Raw genomic sequence first — 12,902 nt, forward strand, 5'->3', positions numbered from 1 at the left:
GCCAGATCAAACAAGACTTTGCAATGCTAACAAGTAATATCAAAACCTAAGGTTTATAAAATTCCATACAAGTCTATGGTACGGTCCATTTGAAGCTCTAACTGAGTAAAACGTAGATAAGAGAAGGTTCATTATGCATACTCCAAGGCTGGCTTGGATGAGAGGAGGTTGTTGTGTTTGGTTGAGAGGGTGTTGCCCAGGTAAGGAATGGTTTGGTTGAGTGATTTACTCAGTTGACCTGGTTGTGGGGAGGTTGTGTTTGGTTGTGAACGGTATCGCCTAGATGACAGGTGATCTAGTTGAGAGAGGAGGTTCTAGCTGGCTTGGAATTGAGAGGGCCAATACCATCGAAGTCAATGGTACTGTGTATTTGAAGCTTCAATTTGGCAAAGTCCATATGAAGGAGGGATTTCCTACACTTACTCTCCTATGAATCTAGTTGAAGGGAAGTTGTTGTGTTTAGTTATAAGAGATGTCACCCTGAAAAAAGGCAGATTTTCTATACTACCTCCTCGATTGGCCTAGTTGAACAGAGGTTATTAAGTTTGCTTGCTAGGGGTGTCTTCTAGAGGAGAGGGAGGTTTTCTACATTTACTCTTTGAGGGGAGGTTGTTATGTTTGGCTACAAGGAGAGGTTTGCTACACTTACACTGCGATGGCTTGATCGAGGCGTGCTTGAATGAGAGGTCCTTGTTGACCTTGTTAAAGGAGAGGTTTTGTGTTTGGTTATGATGGGTATCGGGCCAATGGCCGAATGTGAAGTTAAAATTGTTGAAAATCCCACATGGCTGGGAAAACAAAGCCCATGCCCTGATGGCCCAAATGAGGGAAGGTTAGGTTATAGTTATATATATCATTTGACTGCACTTGTCCCTCTTAATTCCTTCTCCATGAATGAACTACCTTTTGCCTTCCATATTTTATATATAATTTTAAAAGTAATAAATTATAGAGAATTAAGTTTGTGTTTGCTCTTAATTAGTGGGATGCATGATTGTCATATTATTAAGAAGACCTTGCATTGTTTATATTAATATTGTACTGTTATATAATCTTCTACAAAGAAAGAGATTTGGAGAGTTGCAGAAATGGCTGAAGAAGGAACAACATTAGAGTACACACCAACTTGGGTGGTGGCTTTAGTTTGCAGTGTAATTGTTGTCAATTCTCTTGCTGTTGAACGCCTTCTCCATTATGTTGGCAAGGCATGTTGAAGCTTCACTATCTCCCTTTCTCTCCTTTTTCTTTTTTAATCAATTTCTGAATTCTGATCAGAGTAGTCAAAATGATACAAAATCCACTTCAAATGACATCTTTTTTCTCCCAATTGCAGGTGTTGAAGAGGAACAACCAGAAACCACTCTTCGAAGCCCTGCAAAAAATCAAAGAAGGTTCACCCTATGAATTTATGTTTACACTGAATGAAACTGAGAGTAAATAGTTTGTCTTTTAGTATTATCCGAGTTTTATTTTTTAAATATATATCTTGATGGTGGTGCTGTTTTTTTAATGCAGAATTGATGTTGTTGGGGTTCATATCACTGCTACTGACAGTGTTTCAAAATATGATAGCCAAAATCTGCATATCTGAGGAATTAGCAAGTAAATGGTTGCCTTGCAAGAAAGAAAGTAAGGAAACCATAAATTTTGCAGCTCATTTTCAATCTGTTTCCCCTTCTTTTCATGGCACTGGCCGCAGCCTTTTAGCAGAGTCCTTAGCATCGAACGAATACTGTTCCACCAAGGTATTATTTGAACTCATTAATTCAACACTCCCCCTTTTTAATCTTGTTAATACTAGAATAAATGTCACATGCGTGTATGTAAATGTATACATATTATATTCGGAAAAGATGTTGGGTATGTATGAGTATTGTGTGAGCTCAAGACGCATTTCAGGTGAGCACTGTCAGCTGGATGTTGCAGAAATTCAGATGTTTTATATATATATATCTTCGTTCACATGGAATTGAATTTTTCAATTGGGGATGTGTATTTGGACCAAACAACTTTAATGTCTTGTGTCATGAATAAAGATCAACCCATCTGCATTATCAAATAGATGCTTCCACGATCTCTTAATTTTATCATTTCTTAATCACTTATCAATAAACATGTTCGAATTGGTAATCACGTTGTCAATATATTGCGACGCACACAAGGTTCCACTGTTTGGTCAATAGTCGGAAGCCCCGGTCTCCAGTGAGAGGGCCGGGCAGGGCAGGGCAGGGCAGTGCAGGGGGCAGCAACCCCAGGTTTAACTTATGAAGAACCATTTTGCTTCATTGATTTTATACACTCTGTAATTCGTTCGTTCAAACAGTCTAGCTAACCCACTCTAGAACATTAGCACATCTTCTGATAAAATCATCAACACTAAACTATTTTATTTTAAGACAATTTAAAAAGATTATGATGCTATGTTGAATATAAATTATCTTCAGCACCACTTACCTATCAGCAAAATTTCTTTCAAGGTTAATATTTTGCAACAATCCAAAACTCTGGTTCAATGTTAAGTATTGTTATTATAATGAAACCTCTACCATGGATTAATAGCTTATTATTGTCGATAAACATTACAAGACATAATTGCAGTCAAACTTTTTCTTCAAAAACTATAAAAAAAAAAATTCTTGAAGAATCCAGATTTTGAAAAACAAGAAGAGTTGACAATCTTTTTTATTGTCCTTGCTTTAAATACAGGGGAAGGTGCCAATGCTATCAATCACAGCACTACATCATCTTCACATATTCATCTTTGTATTAGCTGTTATGCATGTCACTTTCTGTGCTCTAACCATTCTTTTTGGAGGGGCAAAGGTAAGTTAATTTTCATATCCTTTATGTTTCAGATCATCTATAATTTCTTCTTTATCTTATGATTAAATATTTTTTCTTTAATATTATGGTGTTTATTTATATTCATAATAATTGTGTTCATGATGGTCTAGATTCGACAATGGAAATGGTGGGAGGATTCTGCTTCTAAAGGCCAACATGATCTGCCAGAAGAAGGTAATGCCTTTGTTCCTGTGGACAGCAGTGATCAAAAGAACATAAAGATTTTAGTGGAAAACCAAAAGGTACTAAAACCACAGGTAAAAATTGGAGAAATAACTAATACTGAAGTTTTTGTACAAGGAGAATAGGAGAGATCGGAAAACTTAAAACCCTAGCCTCTGTTAAGCCTTTCAAAAACTATGTAAAATCTACAAACATAACAAATATATAATGGTCGTTCCATCAATGGAACGCCCATTCTAGAACTTTAAATCGTTGTTGTTTAAACGAGGACAAGACCGCTCCTCTAGTCATTCAACTTTCTGCTATGATTCAAAGATTCAGGTGGAATGCCTATTCTACTATTGGAATGCTCATTGTTCACCTGGAACGTGACTTTCAAAATTCGAGTCACTATATCCAACATTTATTGTGTGCATTGATTTCTTCTTTTGCAAGTTTAATTTCTGCAGATCAAAGTAGAAGATATATCCATGTCCAAGATCATGATTTCATCAAGAATCGCTTCCAGGGTCTGGGAAAATCCTATGCTTTGCTAGGCTGGTGGGTAAGTGAAGTCATTACATCTTGTCTCTCTCACCTTGTTTAAGCATTTCATTTGCTTTGAAATTGAAAGTGCTTTGTTAAGTTAAGCATGTTTATCATTCATTTAGTACACCAAATGGGGTTTCTGCACAATTTTTGTTTATGATTAACAAGCATTATCTCATTTCTACACTTATACTTTTCAGCATTCATTTTTCAAGCAATTCTATGGATCTGTCACAGAATCAGATTACACCACCTTGAGGCTAGGCTTTGTCATGGTAAGTCATTTATATTTGGGATAATAACTCTGTAACTATTAGACTATCACCTTGTTTTCTATTGAAAAGACAAAACTTTGTTTTTTTATTGAAAGAAAACTTTTAGATATTCCTATAAAAGGGACTAAATTTTTAATATTTTATATTGAATGTATCAGACAAACACAAGTAGAATTGTTTGTTTTAAAAGTAAGGTGATTAATTAGTACCTTTAATAAGAAATAGTGAAAGTTTAATTATTTCGTCAGAAAAACCTAAATATTTTTTCGATTCAATAAGAAATTTTGAAAGCTGATAGCTTCACAAAAAAAAAAAAAACAAAGTGATTGTTCAATACCTTATGGTGTAGTTATCCTTTTATATTTCTATATATCTTTAACAATGAATTTTATTCACGGCTCTATGAGGTTTCGATTTCAAATAGTCTCTTCTTTAGACTCATTGCAGGGGAAATCCAAAGTTCAATTTTCATGATTATTTGATGCGTACCCTTGAAGCCGACTTCAAGAAAGTTGTTGGAATAAGGTTAGTCTTCATCATTAGCTTAACTTGTTCAAATATTTATTTGCAAAGGTTTCATTCATTCATGGAACATGTTTTCATCAACTAAACTTGTACAGAGTGTTGACGAATCTGACCAATTATTTTATTTCATAAAAATTGCAGCTGGTATCTTTGGCTATTTGTAGTCATTTTCTTGTTGCTGAATGTCTATGGTAACTTTACTACCTCAATGTTCCTGTTTCTTTCTTTAGTCAATTCCTATATGCCAAATGACTATTTTGCAACCAAGTTCTGATGAAATGACAATCAATATTTCTCCCGTGCTTTGTCAATACAAGATTTATCGAAGGATTTTACAAGTAGACAACATGGAGTAACATTCATTTTATTCCCTTGATTGCAAATGACAAACTTTAGCCTTGAAACTATTTTTTTTGTCTTCAAGAGCTCATGCAACTCGAATTTTTCTGTGCAGGTTGGCATACATATTTTTGGGTAGCATTTGTTCCTTTCATTGTAAGTTAACCAAACAGATAATGTTCCTTTCATTGGATAGCATATGATTCATTATTATGTGCTTGTAACATATACGGTAACATTTCTGATCCAATAATTTGACTTATTGTCAAGATATTGTTCACTTTAGACTTAATCTGTTATACTTTTGCTTTTGGATTGACAACCCAAAACGTGTGTTGACAATTTTAGGAGATCGTGAGTTATTTAACAAATTTTATCTTATCACCCCCAAACGATGTAAGATGTCTATATATACTCATGTTTTGTCAACATGAGATCTATCTAGGGTGTTACAAATATGCATACAACATTTTGCATGATTTAGAACTTTATCAACTCGATTTAATTCTCAAGCACCAGGATTTCAGATTGCTGCCTAATAACAGTTGTGTTCTGGTATATGAATTTGCTGGCGGTTTTTGCAGCTTCTACTTGCTGTGGGGACTAAGTTGGAGCACATAATAACCCAATTAGCACATGAAGTTGCTGGCAAACATGTTGCAGTTGAAGGAGATTTAGTGGTTCAACCTTCTGATGATCACTTCTGGTTCAATCGGCCTCGGATTGTTCTCCTTCTCATCCATTTCATTCTTTTTCAGAATTCTTTTGAAATTGCTTTTTTCTTCTGGATTTGGGTAAGAATGCAATACTATTTTATACTAACATTCCTCTCTCAATTTGTAACATCCTTGTTTATTAGTCTACTCTACAATCAAGATATTATTCACAATTTTACTTTTAGCAGCTGACAGATCTATTTTCGTAGGTTATGAAACTGTGTCCTAAGCTGTCAAATGTTTTTTGGATGCAAATTCAAAAACAAAACTGTTATTGAAAAATTATGTGTCAAACAAAAGGACAATATCTTGACAATTGATTAAGTTTTGGACTCACAGATAAATGATAACTTCGCATGGTCATGTTTCAGCTTCAATATGGCTTTGACTCTTGCATAATGGGACAAGTTCGATTTATCACCCCCAGACTTATTATAGGGTAACAAATTATGACACCTTGTCATATCAATCTCTGTATTAATTTGTAAATTTCTGCATCGTTTAATTATGTCGATTCTCATGCTCAGGGCATTTATCCAGTTCCTTTGCAGTTACAGTACATTGCCACTCTATGTTATTGTCACACAGGTGAGAGATCAAAATATCGAATATACTCTCATTGTGTAACATTTGTAAACAAATCATATAATAACAAAATACAGGAGACATGTTAGAAAAATATGAGCATCCCACAATAGTTTGTTTGCTCCTAAGTTGTCAAGAAGTTTTTTTCTTGCAAAACTCAAAAAAAAATTGTAATGGATTTTATGTCCAAAGCAAACTATACTTAACACTAGGTTGAACTATTGAATCATGATATTACCAATAATACTATAACTACTTGTGTGTGTATTCTTGAGCGATAATAAGACAAATCTCAATAACGATATTGCACCCCATAAAAAGGTGAATGTAACATCTTATTATGATAATAGAGTAAATCTCGTTTTGACAAAATATGAAAGAAATATTAGATTTATATAAACATCTCATATTATTCGAAGATAATAAAACAAATTTAGTTAAAGAGTCTTTGAACTCCTAAAATGTTTGACAAAACATATTTTAGATTCTAAATCTCGAAAACAAAGTTATAACGAATTGTATGTTTAAATCAGACAATATCTTAAGAGTAGGTTGGACTCTCCCTGTTGAAAATATACCATTATTTTGTGCTTCATGTTTATAACTGACATAATTTTGTGTTGTTTTATTTATTGTTAAAATGAAGATGGGAAGCTCATTCAAGAAGGCAATATTTGATGAACACATTCAACATGGTCTTGTTGGGTGGGCTAGGATGGCCAAAAAGAAAAAGACCGCAAGAAATGCAGCCACTGATTCCAGCAAAGTTGGACTACACAAGGAGGATTCTCCTGCTTTAATTCAACTGGGAAAGCTGAAAGAGAGTCAAGCAGGAGTTTCTAATCAGCAAAAATGAAATCCCTCATTCTTGTAACTACAGAAAACTAAACCCTGGTGTCAATAACAATTTTCCTTCTGTTTCGGACTGAATTGTAACACCCACAAATAATTTCCATAACAAAAAAGCATGGGAGAAAAGTCAGTGTACTCCTAAATTGATAGGTGTTCAAAACAATCAATATCTTAACTATGAGTCAAGCAATTGACCAGGATAACCAGGATGTTACATATATTAGCCAGTTGTCCATAAAACCAAAGGGAAAGTGAAGCGATCAAGTTGAGAAGAAAGCATATCACAACTCATCAAAGTTTCATTTCAACAATTAACTTCACCTCAAAGATTTAAATTACAGGTTGCACTGAAAGAGCTGCAATATAAATGTAATATATATATGCTACACTATAACACGTCAAAATTGTTGCAAGCTGCAGTATCCAACAAAGGAAAGCAAGAAACAAAAGCAAAACAAAATCTTATGCAAATTCAAGCTCTGCAGCCGCACCTGGCTATTTTTGTGGAGCAGTGTCATTGTCTTGCCTATTGTCACATACAGAGGTGCTTAAACTATAGCTTCTGTGAATAGCTTTAGTCTTTTGTAATTGGCAGGTTCTATGCCTTAATATTTTTCACCAGTTGCTTAATTGCTTTTGGATTTTGGAATTGTGTGAGGATTTGCCACCCTTGTCCTTGTACGAATTTCTTGACGAAAGAGATTTCCGTCCCCCACGGGCTGCTGCTACAGCACGCCTTCTCTGCTTTTCAATCCGCTTTGTAAGTTCAGCATCATGTTCATTCAGGGTATCATTATCTTCCTCCTGTAAGGAATGAAAATGTAAGGGTCATGCCTAATAAACAAAGCCACATATTAAGCATCATAGTATTTCTGTTTGACAATGAATTGTCTTCATTTTATTAAATTTTGGCATCATCTGTCCTAAAGAGAATATTGCAAGGTCACATAAAATTCAAACATGAATAAAAAGGAAATATCTCAACTCATACCTCCACACTCTCTTCTTGAGTTTGAAGTCCACTTTCTTGGCCTATTTCACAGTTCTGTTGAATCTGCACCTTTTCATCTTCTTCATTGCACTTTAGAGTTGACTCATCCTGGATTACAGACAGGACATGAACTCTCACCGTGCAAGAACACATAAAACTATATAAAATATTTCAGAAAGCATCAAGTTGTCCTAGTCCTGATTCAAATTATCTTTTGATATAAAATCTAAACTTCGTGAACCTTGAGCTCTTAAGTTGTCAAGACATGTTTTAGGTTACACAACCCAAAACAAAACTGCGATCAACTGTGTGTCAAAATAGATAATATCTTAAAAGTGAGATAGGCTATCGGACCATGATGTTACAAATACTATTAGAAACACTTTGTATGCTTGTTGAATGATGGTAAGCCAAACTTTAGCTAGGACGTTGGGTCCCACAAGAGGTGAATGTAACACCCCTATACAAATTTCACATAAACAAAACACAAGAGAAATGTCAAGTATATATATGCATTCCAAATCTATTAAAGATGATATAAGATGAATGATTTAAATAGCTCATGAACTCCTAAGCTGTCAAGAAGCATTTTTTATTCTAAAGTCCAAAAAAAAAAAATCATGACAGACTGTATGGCTATAGAAGACAATACTTTGAAAATAGACTGGACTATTGAATTATGATGTTACACTATTTTCAAATTTGAAACAAGATATATCATAACTTAATTTATTCATAGTATATATCATTTGTTACAACATTTTTCCACAATCATCTCAGCCTATTCGAAGGTATGGTGTACTTGGTTATAAATATTGTTTCTCATTTTATGTCTTTTAATTGAGTCCACCAACAAGGCAACTTTAGTGTAACATAATTTCTCCAAAAGGTGGCATCTTATACATATTAGCAAATTTCTATAACAAAAAAAAGTTGTTTTCTTCTAGATTTGAAGAAATATATAAAATGATCCACCAATTAAGTTTTGTTGACCTGTCTACAATCCTAGTCTGGACCAACTCAAATACAGAAGAAATGAACTAGTAACACAGCCAGGTCATTCTATGAATCAGGAGTTTGGTTAGAACAAGAGAGTCATCTACCAGAGTAAACTTGCAAGTTAAAATCGCTTTAAATCAAAGCAGAAAAAGCTCATAAGGAATATACCTTATCCACCAAGCGTAAAGAACCAACACCGATATCATCTGCTTCCTTGGACTCAGAGTCATGCTCATTGTCAGCTCCTTCATCATCTGAACCCGTATCGTTTCCATCATCAGTTCCTTCATCATCAGAACCTATAACCTTCCCGGTAACGTCTCCAATGAACTACAAAAAATAGCATCATGTTGTCATGCTTTGATATCATATCTGAGAAGTACACAGTATATGTTACAAGAAAAGGAGAAAAAAGGTCAAACAAAAAACAATGAAAAAAGGGCAATACAGGTAAAATGGAATAAAGGAACAGTATAACCAGCAATAGCAATCAGCCTATTAGGCATCCGAAAGAAAATACTAACATCTCACTATCTCTTCCTCTGAATCCAAATATAACACATAAACCAGCATTACATGTGCATGGACACACACATTTTCTATTCTAATTTAAATGCACATGCATATGTTTGAAATTAAATAAAACATGTTTCAGCATACTTTCTCAATGTCATCCTGATCCTTTCTCGTAAATCCACTGGCAGCAAGCTCTTTATCTAGAAATCCAGAAGCTTTAGATATTGAAGAAAATGTGGGCCTATTACTTTCATCTGCCTCAATGTCAGAACCATCAGCATCATCAGTGTTCTCTTGGAAGGACATGTTGAACCTGGAAAAAGTAAGGAATATACCATAATGAGAAGAAAAACATGATGACACATTAACAAGCATAACTGGAATTTAACAGTCAACAAGATGTCTAGATTCTTTCAGTCACCTCCTAATCCTAGAAGCCTATCTTTGTTGTATGTATATCATAAGTTACAACAAGGACATAATCCAACCTAGATATGACCCATCTCTTGTTCCCAACTCCCAAGCATACCTCATACAAAGTTCGATGACTTGAAGTATGGCAGAGGACAAATAATCCACTATTTTATTTCATTTTACTGATAAAAAAACAGTAGAATTTTTTTTTTTTTCAAAAAACTAGTGTACAAAATAGTAATATAAACCAGAGCTCCGACAAAAGACATTAGTAAAACAAAATATCTTCAGTCTATATTCCATAAATGACTTATCCAAATCATCCTCTTTAATCATCTCTGAAAGCCAATGATATAGGACAGAAGCTAACAAAAATTTGGAACTTCCAATTTCATATCATCCAGGAAAAAAGAAAATAAAACATAAATTGGAGCTCCAAAAAGTAAAAACCAACCTCTTTCTGAAAAACTTAAAGATGCATTCAACATCGCGGTCGAAGTACCTGAAAATGTGATGTGAGCTAGTTAGGAACATAAAGAATGAATACGATATACATAAAGCTAAAATTCCAGGTTTTAGAGATTAGATAATATTAAACCCAAAAACTAGAAATTTTTTATTAAATTTAACACATAATTGTAGAAGAAAATATCTCATACATCTGTGCATTCTGGTGAGATACAGACACCATTTGTGGAAAATCAATCATTGTTATCTTCTCATCATCATCAATCTGAAAATCACAGAGTTTCAAACATAAGCTTTGAATTGCTAAAAGTGCAAGCAGTTAAGGCTTCTTAAAGTTCTGCAACTCTGGATGAATGCATCAAAACCGATATGATATACACCAAGAAAAAAAAAGAGCTGACTACGGTAACCAATAAATTAAGTGATAAGAATACATTCAAAATTGAAATAGATAATGACCAGGATTTAAACACATACCATTATGTTAAATTCATTAAAGTCACAATGAATGAGACCATGTTCTGCCAAACGAACAACAATACCGAGAATAGTGTTGAAAACAGTTTCTGGATTTTGCAATTCCTTCACTTGCACACTGTAAATAATAAATATAAAAGATAAAAATTTCCACAAAAACCCGCTGACCCGTATTAACACCAGTATCAACCAAATAGTCATATTCCATATGTTAAATAATAACTGTTCCACAAATTAATTATGCCTGTCCAGTTCTTAAGAATAATAGCCATTTTACAGTAACTAATTTACCACTTGCTGATATTCTTTCAATAAAGGGTAAGATCAAAGCGATACATAAATCATATTTAAAGAAAGAACTGGCCTTTTAAGGTAGAAGTAAAAACAAATAAATAACAGTATAAAAAATATAAATTAGATGTATCGCAATGAAGCATTTTTTGCAAAAGGGAACTCTTACAGTGGATAACCTTGGACAAGAGACATAATCACACAATGTCTATTACAGTCCACAGCACTGGGAACAGGGAAACCATGTTCTTCCAAAGCCTGCTCAAACAGTCCAGAAATTTAACCTCAATCTGTAAGTCAGAGAGAAATCACTATATAAAAGGAAATGAAAATGTAATATATATCAGCAAAGGGACCTTCATAAAAGCAAACTCCTTCAGTGCAGCAAGGCGGGACAAATAGAGCCAGTTATAACTGCTTCGATGCCTCAAGTAATCGCGCTTGGATTTGACTGCCCTAAATGATGTTCTACCAAGTCTGTGCAACTTCATTGCCAAAACTGTACCGTCTTCACATGCAACCTCAAAGATATCTTGAACAAAACAAATAATATAAGCTTTCCATCAAATATCACCATCTATACACAATCAGCTTAGGTGTAACCAAATTAGTATGTTACCAGACTCTTTTCCAACCCCAAGTTGGCGGCCAACAGCCATAAACACTCCCCGTTTGACCAAGGTCTTAATTGCAAGAAAATCATAGCCAAGGTAAGTGAGCCGAAACCCATCATCTAGACACATACAACAATAAATTAAATTACAAATATCTCAACATGTATACTCAAATTTGTAAATAAATAAGATCACAACTCACATTTGGAAGAGTCATGGTGCAGAAGCTTATGTCTGAGCAAATTCTTCAAAACCTTATAAGTGCCTCCATGCCTATACCCATATGCAATTATGATCACAAAAACGCAACTATCATCTAGTAGTTAGAAAAATAACCAAAAACTAAACGAAGAAAAACATTAACATGAAGAACTAAATACTTGAGAGAAGCTATACGGTCCACGAGCTCTGCAGGCACAATCTCATGCTGAAACCAATGGAAAAGACATGTTAGAGAATCTTGAAGCTTAAGTTAAACAAAAGTAGGAGAGATAGCTGAGAAAGCAAACATACATTCCTCATGCCCATCTCGACGGCAGTGAGAACCCTGAAATCATCCTTCGATAGATAACGTAAAACGTCGACGTCCAGCTTCATGTCTCCTCAATACTACAAACCAACCCTGAATCACGAATTTTCATTTACAAAAATAAATATTGAAAAAATCCCAAAAGGAAAAAAAAAAACTGTTGAAGCTTGAATTAGGCGGTATCGGGGAGTCTCACCAGCGTTGTAGGGCGGTGAACAGCGGCCGTGGTGCTGTATGATTTAAGTATTCAACTAGAGTTTGCTTAGGTGCTTTGAAATCGAAAAGCAAATAAGTATCGTATTAAAAAATTTAATTTAATGAAAATAGGTGCCCGAGAAGTGATTAAAATGCGAAAACCTCACAGCCAAAACACAGAGAGAAGACGATAGGGACGCAGTTGCCGATGATGACTTCCCTTTAGGGTTTATACGTTTAGGTTTTTCAGTTTGGGCTTTGAGCCCAATACAATTAAATACTGCAAGCCAGTTCTCTTCTTTCGGAGGGCCTTTATGTAAATATGTCAATTTCCAAAGTTTGTTCCCCAAATAAGTCATGGATATTACAATAAAGGTTCATTGGATTTGGGTGATATAATGAGCTTTATGTCCAAATAAATTACACAATTTTATCTTAGAATAATGTTGTACATTCCCTTTTGATACACAATTTAAATATACGAATAATATGTCATCATATAATTAAACGTTATTTTATTTTTAATTTAAAATTATTTTATCACTTGATAACACATTATCT

At 34.3% G+C, this 12,902-nt stretch overlaps 2 protein-coding genes across 3 annotated transcripts; one reads left to right on the plus strand and one right to left on the minus strand.

The window, feature by feature from the left end:
• Positions 1 to 878: 878 nt before the first annotated feature.
• Positions 879 to 7,047, plus strand: LOC123221261 (MLO-like protein 1). Its single transcript, XM_044644051.1, has 14 exons — positions 879 to 1,205; positions 1,334 to 1,391; positions 1,516 to 1,745; positions 2,707 to 2,823; positions 2,955 to 3,018; positions 3,477 to 3,571; positions 3,756 to 3,830; positions 4,267 to 4,355; positions 4,497 to 4,546; positions 4,810 to 4,850; positions 5,279 to 5,488; positions 5,782 to 5,849; positions 5,938 to 5,998; positions 6,642 to 7,047. The coding sequence occupies exons 1-14, from the start codon at positions 1,089 to 1,091 to the stop codon at positions 6,849 to 6,851; spliced, it is 1,485 nt and encodes a 494-aa protein (XP_044499986.1). The 5' UTR covers positions 879 to 1,088; the 3' UTR covers positions 6,852 to 7,047.
• Positions 7,048 to 7,126: 79 nt separating this feature from the next.
• On the minus strand, positions 7,127 to 12,562 carry LOC123221262 (serine/threonine-protein kinase rio2). Of its 2 annotated transcripts, none has more exons than XM_044644054.1 (14): positions 12,343 to 12,562; positions 12,131 to 12,226; positions 11,998 to 12,044; positions 11,820 to 11,890; positions 11,623 to 11,736; positions 11,360 to 11,535; positions 11,173 to 11,261; positions 10,713 to 10,830; positions 10,427 to 10,500; positions 10,222 to 10,269; positions 9,498 to 9,666; positions 9,006 to 9,167; positions 7,839 to 7,946; positions 7,127 to 7,651 (listed from the first exon to the last, which is right to left on the minus strand). In XM_044644054.1, the coding sequence occupies exons 2-14, from the start codon at positions 12,212 to 12,214 to the stop codon at positions 7,463 to 7,465; spliced, it is 1,449 nt and encodes a 482-aa protein (XP_044499989.1). In that variant the 5' UTR covers positions 12,215 to 12,226; positions 12,343 to 12,562; the 3' UTR covers positions 7,127 to 7,462. The 2 variants fall into 2 exon arrangements, with proteins under 2 accessions (XP_044499989.1, XP_044499988.1); XM_044644053.1 differs by having other exon boundaries at positions 12,131 to 12,239.
• Between the last annotated feature and the right edge of the window lie 340 nt (positions 12,563 to 12,902).

This window comes from Mangifera indica, chromosome 7 (genome assembly GCF_011075055.1).
Source record: "Mangifera indica cultivar Alphonso chromosome 7, CATAS_Mindica_2.1, whole genome shotgun sequence".
Taxonomy (NCBI): Eukaryota; Viridiplantae; Streptophyta; class Magnoliopsida; order Sapindales; family Anacardiaceae; genus Mangifera; species Mangifera indica.

Bases quoted from the DNA above. Each gene is read 5' to 3' on its own strand.
- LOC123221261 (XM_044644051.1), top strand. From the start codon at position 1,089: ATGGCTGAAGAAGGAACAACATTAGAGTACACACCAACTTGGGTGGTG. The intron at 1,206-1,333 runs GCATGTTGAAGC...TCCCAATTGCAG, and splicing joins TTCTCCATTATGTTGGCAAG to GTGTTGAAGAGGAACAACCA. The intron at 5,999-6,641 runs GTGAGAGATCAA...GTTAAAATGAAG, and splicing joins TCTATGTTATTGTCACACAG to ATGGGAAGCTCATTCAAGAA.
- LOC123221262 (XM_044644054.1), bottom strand. From the start codon at position 12,214: ATGAAGCTGGACGTCGACGTTTTACGTTATCTATCGAAGGATGATTTC. The intron at 11,262-11,359 runs GTCCCTTTGCTG...CTGTTTGAGCAG, and splicing joins AGGAGTTTGCTTTTATGAAG to GCTTTGGAAGAACATGGTTT. The intron at 7,947-9,005 runs GTATATTCCTTA...TCTGTAATCCAG, and splicing joins CTTTACGCTTGGTGGATAAG to GATGAGTCAACTCTAAAGTG.